The 15306-nt window shown below is 38.8% G+C and overlaps 1 protein-coding gene across 2 annotated transcripts in view; it reads right to left on the reverse strand.

The window, feature by feature from the left end:
• IFT56 (intraflagellar transport 56) overlaps nt 1-8445 on the reverse strand; it is a 45721-nt gene extending 37276 nt beyond the window's left edge. The window contains exons 1-4 of one of the 2 annotated variants that reach the window (XM_014256578.2): nt 8272-8445; nt 7853-7990; nt 7422-7520; nt 1325-1439 (exon numbers count right to left, since the gene is read on the reverse strand). In XM_014256578.2, the coding sequence (XP_014112053.1) occupies nt 1325-1439; nt 7422-7520; nt 7853-7990; nt 8272-8274 (355 nt within the window). In that variant the 5' untranslated portion in view covers nt 8275-8445. Of the gene's footprint in view, nt 1-1324; nt 1440-7421; nt 7521-7613; nt 7801-7852; nt 7991-8271 lie in introns of those variants that run through there. The other variant, XM_088055112.1, reaches the window with a different exon arrangement.
• Nucleotides 8446-15306: the final 6861 nt, after the last annotated feature.

A 15306-nucleotide genomic window follows, 5' to 3' on the forward strand; every position in this document is an offset into this window, starting at 1 on the left:
CCTCCAGCTCACAGTTAATAAATGTGCATGCCCAGCTTTGTATATGTCATCTCTAGAATGGATTACTGTAACTCACAAGATGTGAAGCTGGTGACAATGGCTCCAACTCGTACAGGATGCAGCTGCTTGCTTCCTCCATGCTATAGGTCACAGTGACATCTCAAAGCTCTATTGCCCATTTATTTTTAGATTCACTTCAAGTCCTACATTGCAATCTCCAAAGCTCAAATTTTTGGTACATTAAAGATTAAATTATTTGTAAATATTAGAAATTTACACACCTCTTGAACAATACAAATCACAAAGCTTTGCATGAGATTTTTTACAACTGAAAATAAAAAAACATTTCCAGTTGTGGGATTCAAGTGCAGCATGATCTTTACAAGGATTTTAAAGGGATATGGGAACCTAATTATTTTTAAAAAATGCTACAAAGCTGTCCTTTTGAAAGGCTCTCCTTTGCAGCAGAAGAAAGTACTTGATTATTTTCTTCCTACCCTATTTTCAGCCCAAGACAAGAAGACTAATGAAAGAAAGGAGAAAACAATCCTTCAGTAAGAGTTTTCCCCTAAGAAGGCAAGAGTCATAAGTTGAGTGAGATATCACTACTATTAATTCTACTTAAAAAGCACTGAGATACTATGGTTATAGAAAACAATATAAATCACTAAGATACATAAAAAGTGATGGACAACAAAATTAAACTACAGAAACATTTTTAGGCAGTAAAAATTTCCCTGGAATCTAATTTCCATTCCTTCTCTTTAAATGATCCCATGCATGTTCAGATTAAAGTAGAACTGTAATAATGTGACTATTGAGCTCCATGCCTTGAAGAATCAGATACCTAACATGTGACTTACCAGGCAACGAGACCACCTACTAAGTCACTCAAACTACGTAAACAGAGCTCTTGTCTTCATCAGGGAGAATGCTGAATTCTCTCAGATGCTTATTTTTTTATAATTTCACTGGCTTAATCTGCTTCATCTGTGCTGGCTGAGGGACACAGAATCAGTCAAAAGAAATGTAACCATTTGTTGCTGGTTGGCATATGCTGGGTTTTATATTTAAAATTGTTAAGAGAAATTATTTTCCAGATGCTTCTTTTAGTTCCAGCTGCTCCATATGCCAAAGGTATTTTTAGGAAGGAAACTGCATCATAATTCTCCTGTTAAATGAAAGTTAAAATTAACAAGCCCCCAAACAAAATACCAAACCCAAAAAACTTTGCTCAAAATTCTTTACTGCATACTTTGTCTGGAAATTACTTTAAGTGTACAAATAAATAAGCAGTCTTTTCCAACAGAAGCATACATCTCACCTTTCAAAGCTGCTTGCTCTGCTTGTGTATACATCCCCAGAAGGAAGTATGTACAGGCAAGGTTCACCCAAACATCTGGATTGCAAGTTGGTTGCTTGGTTAAAGCCTCATATTCCTGTAACAGAACAGAGGGTTGATGTTTAAAAAGTGTGTAATAACACATACTTGTATTAAATATCATTCCTTCTTCCACAATTTTACAATGTATCATTAAATTACTGGGATCAAACCATGCAGTCCTTACAACAAAACTATTATGTTTTAAGCTATGTCCCTACTTTTTTGTTTACAGCAATATAAGAGACCACAGGGACAAGCAGTGCCATAAATCATCACATGTAAGTGCAATTTCTGTCAACATTGAAATTACAGAGATATAAAACACATTTGTATTGTAAATATATTATTATAAAAATATTATTTACATATATAAGCCCCAATATATGTAAGTTATAAAGGCATCAATATAACCAGTTTCTGTTGCTTTCCTAAGTTCTTCTCCAGTCAAAGCCTGGCAGCCATAAGCACCAGGGGTATCTCTTTGTGAGCACTTACTGTTAAATGCGTTTTTGTAAACCTGTAGGTGGTGTCTTAGTGTATATTAAACCTGTGAAAGTGTGTGTTAAGTCTGAGGTTATGCAATATAATAACATCAAGTGCAGGAAGAAAATTTTTTTTGTACTACTAATAACTAAAATAAGTATTTTCAAATAGTGTTTAATTTTATCACATCCTTTTTTTAGTTCCTATTTTTGTGTATTTTTTATAATTGCATATTAGTAGAGTGGTACATGTATATAATTTATAAATGTATAGATATGTGTATATACATTGGGGGTGTGTACTCAGAAATTTTTTACTAATAGGGGTACAAAAAGCAAAATTAATTGGAGACCACTGCATTAAAATGCAAGCCTATAAATTGGTATTTGCCATATTCAAGATTTTATTATAGATGAAGATTAATAATTTGCAGTAAATATTAATAATCTGTTCCTAACTTTACCATTCCCCATTTTAAGATTTACAGCCAACAGCTATATAAAGGCACTAAATAATATATTCTTATATTTTTTATACATCCACATTCATTACATATCCTTTAACTGTGCCACACAAACTGCTTCATTTCTTATTATTTGTGAAAACAGCAAAAACTTAACAGATCAATCTTTCAATCTGCTTCTTTTAAACAAAAAATCTTTGCAGCCACTTAACAATTAAATTCCTAAGGATAAGCATCTTTTGTCAGAGCAACAACAGGTACTAAAAACAGAGGCCTGGAGAACTCTAAATACCATTTTTTCCTATGTCACAGCTCTGATAAATTTCAAGGAAGGACCATCCTTGGAATTCCCAATGGAAGTGCCTGCTGCTTGTGCTCCTGCTCTTCATCCAGCCATGGAGACAGGCAGTATAATGCAAAGCAGGCAGGGTCACATAAGGTTCTCACAAGACCTGCTGAAGGAATGTCATCCATGTACTCCAGATCACTGCCAGCCGCTCATCCCTCCCAGTAAAACAGCCCCTTACTGACTCTGTACTTGTTCTCCAAACATGTGAACTGGAAGTCCCCTCTACATAGGGAAAGTTTAGCAGATTGAGACTCTGTGGGTGGGAGACTTCTTACCTCTGGGGAAAAGGACAGATATATATTTACAGCACGAGATAAAATAAGCCATGCCCAAAGAGCAGCAAATCCCAAGATCACAAACATCCTGGCAACAATAAGGTTAGAGTTTGCAAGCATAATTAATTATTTTTTTGTTGCCAAATAAAAGTAAACTGCACTCTCAAACAGAGAAGATACTGGTAAGGAGCACCCTTAAAAGCCAGCTCAGTCTTGCTTGTATTTCAGGGACTAGCTGTCCAACAACATTTTCAATAAATAAATATTACATCATCATCATCATCATCACCATCATCATTATTATTGTTATTATTATTGTTAATAATAATAACAATAACAATAATAATAATAATAATTTTTTAAAAGAAAACATTTACATAGGGGCCAACCTTTCCTACTGAGGCCAGCTTAATCTTGATGTAGGCCTGTCATGGAGCTCTGAGAGATAGGCCACTGCTGTTTATTGGGACCATCTGGAATCTTTCAAAATTCATTCAGATTAAATGTACCCAAAGGTCTCTTTTGACTTCAGGCAGCATAATTAGAAAAGACAAAGTGCATAAACACAAGTCATATTCTGGCTTGGCCATTCAAAGCAAGCAATATATAGAATGTTCTAGCTGTACCAATGTGAATCTATGGAAACAGCAAATAAAAATTAGGACTGTTAGTGCTCCTTATCCTATAGTTCTGAGCCATGTGACTGGACTATGTGCTATTGCACTCTTCCTCACTGAAAGCCATTCAACATCAGTCTCTCAAAGACTACTTCACAAGAACTTTCCCCCCTCCTTTCCAAATAAACCAACAAACACAAAAAACACCTAAATACTCTCAAACCTGGCCTAAGAGTCAACCTGTGGCATACTTCTGCCATCCAGCTCCATTAACAACTCCTTGTTATTTTACTCTCCTCTTCCTCATGCCTCTATCACTAGACACAAGCAGTTTTCCTCAAAAGCAGACTGCCAGGTTGATTGCCTACAACTATGGACACATACTGACAATGTGGAGGGCCAGCTCAATGCCCTTATTACTTGTCTGGATTCCCCAAGCCCATGAACACAGATGCTGAAGAGCCAATAAACAAGCCAACGCATAATGGCTGCTCCGCAGGTGCTCAAATGAGATACTTATTGTAACCTGGCTACAGTCATGATAGAGACGCCTAGGGAACTCCCAGAACTAAAAAATCCACATTTGACTTTCTATCTTCAGCTGTCAGGAACTGGAGTGTACCTGTATTCTCACACTTCCCACAGAACTGCTCAAGCATGACCAGATACTGCTCATGGATGGACAATTACCTAGTACAGCTCTGCTCTTTCCATGATTTACTATTTGACTAAAATTACTCTGAACCAAGCTGGCAGGAGGTCCTGTTCAGTGAAGTGGTGGAATGGCTCCAACTTCTCTGCCAGGAGAGAGGTGGCAGATTGGAGAGACTGTCACTGGCTGTATGTAGGTTTAGGATTTTGACAGAAACAATGCACTGAAGGCTCTGGCCCAGGGATCATTCTTTGCTCTCGTGCGCGCAGCTGATGGACCAAAATGGCATTACCATGTCCAGCAGCTGCACTATGCCAGCATCCTGTGTGCCCAGAGGGAGAGAGTACAGACTGCAAGTGTGAAACTTGTTCTTGAATCCAACCAAGAAGTACATCTGCCCGTGCCAATTGTCTCATAAATTTTTAAAAATACACTTGTGTATATACATATCTATCTATCTATCTATCTATCTATCCATATAGATATATATAGATATATAGATACATATAATAATAATAATAATAATAATAATAATAATAATAATAATAATAATAATAATAATAATAAACAACCCTCACTTTCTTAAGGCCACAGCTGCTTCAATTTGTAAGACCAGGCAGCTCAGAAACAGAATAATTGGCCTAATGTTCTAGTTCTTTGGTGACACTGAGAAATTTTTCAGAAGATTTAAGATTAGAGCTATGAACAAATGGCAGCTACTGCAGAAAGACAGACGGGTTTTTCCCCATTATGGATACTAGATGTGGGAGATTCCAGGAAAATAATTAGATGTCACCATATTCTAGGGAAGCCCTGCTTGCCATATGATGCCAGGAAGACATAAGCTACTCAGTAAAAATAAGTTTGTCCATGAAGGAAGCTAGTCAGTCTCCAAGAAAGAACTGCACCATGAAGAGTCAATCCCATTGCAATACCATTTGTAAACTGGGGTACAGCAGTAGGGATGATCCCACCAGACCAGTGTCAGTGGCATAACCTTTGAGAAAGGCATCTGCTGTTAAGGGAAACTGTGACCCTAGTGAGGCTGAGGTTAATGCACTACCTAGAGGATACCTAACTGTTGTTGGGGTACCTGTGATAAGAAAATGTGAATTCTCTCACATGAATGTGACAGAGATTTTGCTGTTTAGAGATATTTCTGAAGCTGGACATCTGTGTGTTTCCCACTTCTTCCCCATTTCTCCCCATGGTGCATAATGGCCACCTCACCACAATTCCCAAGCTTCTCCAAAATTTGCTATGCAACCAACACGCTTGGCTCACTGTGAAAATATCATCATTAATAAAAGCATTGAACAGTGTGATTTCTGAAGATCCTCATCAGGTACATGGAATATAAACCATGAACTATGAATATAGTGACACAGATTATGCGTTGTCACTTGCAGGAACACACAGGAATGTAAACAATTTAGGTTGTGTGCAATGTCTCCGGAGAATTCTGTAGAATCTTTGACCCATAGTATTTTATTTACAGTGTTTTGGCACTCCCCAAAGAGTGCTCTAAGATCTCAAGGGTACAGATTATCAAGGAATTTGTCCTTGAGAATACAGTAACAACACCTCTGTAACATAGCAGACAAGATAACAGAATTTTACATTTCAAAATAGAAGTTGGTAACTGAAAGGCAGTTCAGTCTCCATGGTGCAATGAGACCTACAGCCTTAGAAATTAAAACTAGAGTGTTCTGTCCCTGAAGAAACTAGGCTGAGATGCATAGGCTCATTTCCCACATCACAAAAGGATAAAACTATCAGGACTTACCTCTGTGAGAAAAACCAGTATTAAATCTGGAAAGACAAGCCCTATGGTCTCTCACTCAAAACATATACAAACAAACTACAAATCACTCATACAAATCTTTTATTGTCCCTTCTTGGGCAGAAAAACGGGAAAAAGATGACTATGTTGCAGTTTTAAAAAACCTGAGTCAAGAGCATCACCTAGTGGTGAATCAAACACCACATGCAAAAACTAATTAGGAACATTTAAAAAAAGCAGTTGACTTTTCATTGAAGGAAACATGTAAAATCTACTCTGGCTATAAAAGCATCAACTTTTTTTATTTAAAAAAAATCAGAATTTATTTCAAAGAAGTTTCAAGTTATTTTTCATTTGTATATGAACACTTTTCTTCTTTTTAAACTTGCACTCCCTACTAACATCTAATGCCTAGATGTAAATTAACTACAGTGACTCATTGTTGTACTCATAATATTTAAATTCCACAAGTCTAAACATGAATATTAATTTACCATGATGTCCTGTACTGCTATTCTATATTCTATACTGTGCATACTGTCAATTTGATTCACTGAGCATTTCTAGTATCTCCAACAGATGTTTTCCTCCTCAATTTTTAAAGGGCACAGTGCCTTGTGCCTTTCTTAAAAGCTTTACAATTTCCACCTCATGTGTGTATCTTGTGCATGTGATCATTTATCTAAGAGAGAAAATATCATCACTGTTCTATAATCTATTTCTTTTCTTTTTATTATCTTTTGTTAATACTTTAACATCTGTTTTTAATATTAATTCTGGGGAAAGCAAGTCCAAAGACTGCAAAACCTGCTATACTTCAGTTACACTTCACAGTGAAGAGACACAACAGAACTCTAAGAGACAAACATTAAAATGTACATATTTGAACAATTAACATATATTTTAGTGACTTAATGCTTTTAGAAAAAAAGACAGCTTCATTTAATTGAATTACCTAATACAATAAAAATGCAAAGAAAAGCCATAAAGGACATTAAACGGTCATGGGCATCAACCCTTAACGAAAGAATTTTTTCATACCTATCACAGATAAGCTACAAAATGAAGACAGAAACATTATTAAATCTGAAAAATGAAACAGTGGAAACCTAGCTGAAAAAAGGGAATGATGGATTTAGGACATGAACTGACACTCAACAGAACAAATTAAGCTACTGAGCCTAGTATCAAGTAAGCAAGTACCTAACAATAAAAAAGTTCCATATTCATAGGCAAAATACCTTTTTTTTCCCAATCCAAACTGCTTTCCACAATATCTGCCTTATTACTGTACATTTGTACCTTAACTGGCTAGCAGGGCTGATCCCTATTATAGACCATCTTCCTCCTGTTGTCATTGCTTTACCACAACATCCCAATTTCCAACCTCGGGAAGCAGGATTTCCCCACCTTACCTCTAGAGCTCTCTTGTAGTCACCCAAATGAAATGCACAGTATCCAATCCAAAGGTTGCCATCCTCCTCCTCCTCCTCCTCACCCACGTGCTGTTTAAACTTTGTAGAGAATAAAGAATGTAAGAATTTAGTCAGCTGCCACAGTTTCTAAAACCCCACTGATAACCAAAGCAATACTAGGCTATGATATACCATGAATGGTTTGACAGCTATGGATGCTACTGGGATGGAGCTACTTTCACACTTCAGAGGGCAGCAGCAGGCAGCCCTCACAGGCCAAACCCAGCTCTGTGAAGTGGGGAGCAATAGATGCTGCTGCAGGGTCCCAGGAGAGCGAGAGGGTCACAAGGCAGGGAAAGGGGTGCTCTTGCCCCGCTGCCCTGAGGGCACAGGGATGCTGCGATACCACTCTCCCAAGGGGAGCTCGTCACCTCCAGCAAGGCGATCGCGCCGGTGAAGTCTCTCTGGGCCAAGAGTTCTTCCAACTGTGGCACCTCCTTCCCTTTCTTCCTCCGCCTGTCTCCCGGCGGCGGGGTACCCCCCACGGCCGGCTTGGCCCGCGAGAGCATCTGGGCAGAGAGTAAAGAGGAGCTGGGTCAGAGCGGGCCCTCCCTTGGCGGTGCCTCCCCCGTCGCCCCTCACCATCCTGCGACCCCACACCGCCCCGCTGCCCCTCACCATCCTGCGATCCCACACCGCCCCTCACCATCCTGCGACCCCACACCGCCCCGCCGCCCCTCACCATCGTGCGATCCCACACTGCCCCGCCGCCCCTCACCATCCTGCGATCCCACACTGCCCCGCCGCCCCTCACCATCCTGCGATCCCACACCGCCCCGCCGCCCCTCACCATCCTGCGGCCGGGCCCGGGCTGCGCGCTTCGCCGGCGGCGCCGTTGCCGAGGTAACGGCGGGACGGCGGAAGGCCGCGGCGAACGGGCGCCGGCTGACGACCGGGGCCGTCCCCAGGGTTCCGCCTCCCCTGCGGCGGACGGCGATCTCCGCTGCGGGCCCCTCGGTCAGAATCGCGCTGGTTCCTCCCACAAACCCCGTGGCGCTTCCTCTCCTCGCCTTCGGGCCTTGGCCTGAACATCCGGGTTCCGCCGTTGGGTTGCAAGAGCATCACGCATTTGGGACGGAGTGGCTGGACAGCGGCCAGGTGGAAAAGGATCTGGGGTTGACAGCCGTTTAACATGAAACAGTGTGTGTCCATGTGGCCAAGAAGGCCAATGGCATCCTGGTTTCTGCCAGATAAAATGTGGCCAGCCCCTGTGCACTAGTGAGGCCACATCTTGAACTGTGTGTCCACTTTTGAGCCCCTCACGGCAAGAGCGACATTGAGGGGCTGAAGCTTGTCCAAAGGAGGGCAGCAGAACTGCTGAGGGGTCTGGAGCACAAGTCTAATTGTCCCAAAAAGGTTTTTTTTCACCCGGTGTTCAAGAGGCCAAACCACACAGACAGTCAAGGTCTTTGATGTGTTTACAGTTCTGCACGGGAAGGGACGCTGGGTGGCAATTCCACAAAGCCAGCATGACAACTACCAAAACTTTTCATTGTTTATACATTTTAGCAAACAAAGGCATTAAGGTCTATTGTCTACAAGTTACATAGTTCCCTTAATAATCAGTATTCTATCTTCTGTTGATTAATGATTATCTCACTTTTGATGCTGATTAGCTCACGTACTCAGTCTTTCTCTTCTGGGTCCATGGCTGTGAGTCAGTGGTCACAATTTACCCACTGCCAATTACCTTTTACCCAACCGGACCTGATTCAGCACAATTGCTGAGCTGTCTTCATTAGTTTCTTCCTTATCTTGGGGGTTCTGCCAAATGTCCTTGTGGCCTGTAAATTCTACATTCCTTCTGTCCACTATCAGTGATACATCCTTATTCCCAAGCTTTGTTAACCTCCTTTAGGTCTGAGATCTTGAAACATGTCAAGCTCTAAACTTTTGCAAAGCAGTTGTAACAACAACTAATTTGTCTAACACCTGGGCATCACTTAGAGTTTGCTTGTTAGCTGCTCTCTGTTTCACAGAATAAATCTCTTTTGGATTAATCTTGAAAGTATACAAAAATCTAACATCAAAGAACATATTTTCTTAAGGAAATTTTTACATATTCCACATTTTGCAACATAATAATGAGTGGCTGAAGGAGCTGGTGGTGTGTAGCCTGGAGAAAAGGAGGCTTAGGTGAGATCCTACTGCTTTCTACAGTTACCCGAAAGGCAGCTTTAGCAAGGTGAGGGTTGGCCTCTTCTCCCAAATGACGAGTGGAAACAGCTTCAAGTTACATGGTTGGAAGTTTAGATGGGGCATTAAGGAAAAATTCTTCACTGAAAGGGTGGTCAAGAATTGGAACAGGTTCCCCAGGGAAGTGGTGGAATCACTATCCCTGGAGTGTTCCAAAGACATGTAGATGTTGCACTTAGGGACATGGGGGACTGAGGACCTGCAGAGTTAGGTTGATGGCTGGACTCAATGACCATAGAGATTTTTCCCAGCTTTCTATGATTAGAAATGTCAGTGCAGAGAAATAAAACTACACTACTGCTGGCAACTCAACTAACTAAAAAACACATATCCTGGACAGGACTAATGAAGTATATGTATTTCTACCTTTTTGCCTTCCTTGAGAAGAAATTTATTTTTCCACTTTATCAGGAAAAAAAATCCAGGTTTATTTTTTTTTTGGTGTGTGTTTTTTCGTTTTTTTTTTTTTGTATGAATAAATATATTCTGTCATATTCCAATCATCTGTAATATAGACTAGCAGTAAAGAGCTGTGTGCTGCTTCTTCAGAGTATGGTTTCGATATTCACTGTGTCCCAATCACTTCAAGATGGCTTGACCTAGGAATGATACACCCAGCTTGCAACCCTGAGATATTGCTCTGCAACCAGGAGCCATTGGAGCACAGCAGCACCATGATAGTGTCTCTTGTTGATGAATGCACTTTCATACCACAGGCCACAAAGAGGGAAGGCAGATAATGCACTCTCCCACAAAGGATTTCTTTGCAAGAAATTAATTTTTAATTACTTAGCCAAAGTGATAAAGAATGTTTGCCAGTGATTTAGTCTGCTTTTATAGCTCTTCTCTATGATGTAAGGTATTATTTCTGTCAGGATAAAATTAATTTCCATAAATAATTCTGAAAGTATTTGCGGCTTCAGGGATTTGATTTCATGTAGTCAAGCAGATAGCACAATCAGGCAAAATTCTTTTATTTTTTTAAAGAAAAAGTAACTGAAAATTTAATTTTACTACATTGGTTTCTTCTGGGTTTTTTGCAGAGATTCTTTCATGGATCCTGTTGTTGTAAGGATCAGTATAAACACAGCTAAAATACTGACGCAAATGAAAGAAAGCTCTCGGCTGCTCCACTGGTTTCTTCCATTTCCAACTGGCTCCTAAATCTGTATGTGGTGGGTCCAAAGCTGGGGAATGCACAAGAGCTAACAGATGCACAGTGCCAGTGGTCTGTGCTGTGGCACAAGGACAGTGTCAACTGTGATAAAAAGTAATAGCAGCATCAAACTGACCAAAATATTTTTAGCATGTCTGGTGTAGAAATTTTTACTAAGATGCAATACATAGTAGGTGGAGATGTTATAGTTTTTCCTCATAAGAAACAATAAGATGACAATTCATAAAATAAAGACAAGTCAAGAAGTTTGTCTACTCTAGAATAATACTGGACAACTGCTGCAGTTCTTACATTCATTATTCTATTAGCCAGTGCCATTATCCTTTGTCTGTGAGCTGAAAAATGATTAATGCTCATGCTTATTTTCACACAGAATTGCTGGGAGAACGGGAATTTACTTACACTAATGGCAGCAAAATGGAAATCATGCACCCATGACTAAACAACGAGATAATTATCAGAGGGTGCAATGAATGTTTAAATAAAAAATCAGAGACTGGAAAGTGAGGTATAAGAAAAGGAGAGGAAGGAGGGGAAGGAAATAAAAAAAAAGGAGAGAAAGCAAAAGCAAGAAGTGGAAAAAAACTCATCATCATATAAACTAAAGCAAGAGGTTAGGACATGACCTTTGCATCAGCAACAATCATGTGCTCCAATTTCCACAATATCTTGGTAAGATCATGGTCTTTCAGTAATGATGCTTCACCATGTTCTGCATCTTGTACCTTTGAAAATGCACCTGACAACATCTGACATCTCAAGATAAATGGTACACAGAAGTGAGAGCAATGAAATGCTCTCCTGCTACAGCTACAAAGGCAATCCTTTGAGATGAGAAAATGGAAAATGATCCCTTTAAAAGCAAGGAACTTGAACAATACTTGCTTCTTTTTTTATGGTGTCAGCAACTTCTGAGTCTTAATCTACCCTGGATAGACCACCCATGACGAGAGAAGCTGAAACACGTAAGTTGATGGATCATGTGCACCTTTAATGCTTTTGTTCAGTCTCTATTACCCAGCTCAGGAAGGCAAACAACAGTCATGTCAGTTAAAGACCTCCAAATGGTGACATGAAAATTGATGATTTTTATCTTTATTTGGGAGGGGAAAACTTTAGTTTTCACTCATGTTTATGTCTGTGATTTTTATGGGTCTATGGGAAATGCACCTTCAGAACTTTTCTGATATTTCCAGTATGCACCTGTCATCAAGATTCAGTCAAGTTAAGAAAAAAGCTGTCCTTGTATTCAACTTTAGCATTACATTTTGGTAAGATTTTAGAAGTTTATGTATGTAGAACTGAAGGAGGGGAGGCAAGACAATCCACTCACTGGTCCATTATGAGTCAGTGTCAGAACATTGCATGAAAATGCAATGTATGGTTAGCTGCGTCTGCACAAACTTATCCAAGCCAGAAAGCCACATCACTGCAGGTGCTATGTTCCAAAGAAAGCAGTTGTACTGGTTCAGGACGTGTGCTTATATAGTTGCAGAGTGTTCCACTGCCACCTGGATTTACAGGATCAAGTGTGCACTAGCTCAGAAATCTCCTAACTCCGTCCCAGCATATAGTATAAACATGTGTAATGTTTAATAGAAAGAGTTTAAGGAAACTGAAGTATTTGTCCAAGACATAAATTATTACACACTCAAGCCGTTTACCTTTGTAAAGATAAACAGAACAGGTGTTTGCCCATTGAGGATAGCTTACATTGTCTCTTGTCAGAGGTGTATCCTGCTGAGCATGTAACAGAGGCAAACTACTGAAAAGGTAAATGTATTCTGTCACTCTGGAAACAAAGTCCTTTAGAGAAAGAAAAGAGTAGTTAAGAGGAAAGACTTCCTACTATTTATTTTTGTAGTATACAAGTTAGGTGGATAAATAATATTCACATCAAAATGTGTATGTGTTGGGAAAGGGTTAACAGGAAGAAGACTCTCTTAATTGAGCTAGATGTTTATGACACATCACATATTTAGCTTTGTCTTCTGGTATGTGGAAACATAATAGATCAGTAGGAAGATGGGGCCACCACCCAAGCTGTCGGTAATGTGATGCAATTCCACTTTTCTTATCCTTGTCTGTAGTGCTCCTCTTACTAGGTTGGTAACTTCTGATGAGAACAGTCAGTGCTTTGCAGAGTAATTTCATTCTAATCTGTGCCAGCTACTAAATTATGGCAGCAATCTGAACTCTCAGTAACCCATGGGAATGGCTGTATTATCATGCTGTACTATCAAGATCATGCATCACATGACTCACATGTTTTTATGTTGGTTTGCAGGCTTTATCAGTTGCTGGTTCCAAAGAATAGTGTTTTCAAAATCTTTCTTTATGTTCTTTTGTAGTAAGTGAGAAAGGAAAAAAGATCACTTCTGAAAAGTCGATATAGCTGCTATGCAGCTGCTATACATCTAGTACACATGCTGTACATGTATACTAGATCTATGTATACAGCTGCTGTATATGTATACAGCTAAATTTATAATTATTGACATTACTGTCTTCTAAGTCTAGAGAGTAGAAGTGTTGCAAAAATAATTTAAAAGATGGGAAAACATTATTTCATTTTCCTGTTCTCCTCTCTAATATTGAAAATTAAAGAAGATATCTTTATACTCTCCAGTTGAAACCAGTAAGTTACTGACATTAAATAAACACAGATATTACATTGCTATATTTTTTTCTATTCTGTCTGTAACCACATTTGTGATTCCAACCTCTAACAAAATTGAGAAAAGGGAAACTGAAACATTTCTGGTTTATTTTTCTTCAATCTAACTTTTGAAATCTTTTTAAAGACAGGGTAAAAGCTGTTTAAGCCCCAGACAATCAATATAATTTGGAAGCAGACTTAGTAATAGTGGGTAGAACTTGAAAACAACATGGATGTTTTTCAGCATTTATCCTGTTGGCTAAATATGATCAACTATAGAACATATAATGTCTCATGCATATTTATTATTAAAAATTCTGTATTTTATGGAAGCAATGTTAAGAGCCTTGCTTATGCAAAAAACACAGAGATGATAGATTTCAGGCCACTGAAATCAAGGAAATTTTTTTCAGAATTAGTGAGAATTAAGAACATAAATGTATTTATTTTTATTTTTATTATGATGTTTTCAGATTTTTTTTGTCTCTCCCTTTTTCACATTTCTCATTTCTGCAATACTGGAGACTTGCAGCATCTCTTTTATTTTAATGGAACTTCATATTCTTGTATACTGTCAAAGTTCCTGGCTCTGGAGAAAATAAAAAAAGTAATGTACAACTGTGAAAAACATAAGCTGATTGCAACAATTGTAATTAAATGACACCAAGAAATAATTGTACCAAATATTCAGGGAAAAATTACATTTTAAAGGACACTGTCAAAATATGTTATTCTGCAAAACAAGATGATTGTATCACAATGCATGTTTCTTTACAAACTAGCGGCTTGCAAAATGCTACCTTGGTTGTCTTTGGTATCAAAGAAATTGAAAACAAGCTGACAATATGTTTGTGTTATTTTCAGGCTTATTAAGACTATTGTTACCAACTACCACAAGTAGCAGTTTGACTCACTACCGGCACTCGATACCTTCACCTAATTCTTTGGCTCTTCTGAGATTGCAATTTTCATTCCATATATTCTCTCTATATTCTTTCTATGAGTGGTCAAATAGAAATAAAGTTTGGTAACTAAGGGAAAAATAAATTAGGCTGCATGCCTGTAATAAGATCCTAAAATGTAATGTGGTAAAGATGTTGGAGATAGTGCATCATTCAATTGCAATATATTATGAGCTAAGGGATAGGCAAAGGGACTCTGTGGTGCCCAGGCTGGCCTATCATTCACATTTTCAGGACTTTCAGATTCTGCACAACAAAAGAGAAGCCACTGAAATGAGGAAAACCCTGTCACATGCAGCGTTAAAAAAATGAGTGGAAAATGTTCTATAGACCATAATATTTCATAGGCTGAGAGAGGAACAAGTTTTTGGAATTCTTTTCTTTTCTTTTTCTCTGGCTGTCCTTGAGTTTTCCAGAAAACTGAGAGAACTTCTCAGAGTAGTTTTAAATCAGGAAGTCAGTGCTGATTATCAGTTGCAAATACACACTATAATATCTTGTTGTTTATTATCCAGTAAATCCTAGGGCAGAACAAATACAGTGCTTTAAAGTGCTGTAGAACCAGGCACTAAATGTCATTTTCCACTAAAACCAGTGATACAGTTCTCTGGTGAATTAATTTGAGATGGTATTTCTACTCTAACACTGAATATAAGAATACTTACAGAGAGCTATTATGGTGTTTTGTGGTTATGCAATATATGGACAGGTAATGGTGGTGGTGAGAAACTGAATTTTTTCTTCAGACAAATAAATACAGGGCCTGTCTGTCAGAATGTAAATCATCCCTGTGCTGCTGAATAACCTCCATGAGCTGTTAATCTTACTCAG

The sequence above is a fragment of the Pseudopodoces humilis genome, chromosome 5 (assembly GCF_049639895.1).
Source record: "Pseudopodoces humilis isolate 2021_Gansu_Grassland_sample_001 chromosome 5, ASM4963989v1, whole genome shotgun sequence".
Taxonomy (NCBI): Eukaryota; Metazoa; Chordata; class Aves; order Passeriformes; family Paridae; genus Pseudopodoces; species Pseudopodoces humilis.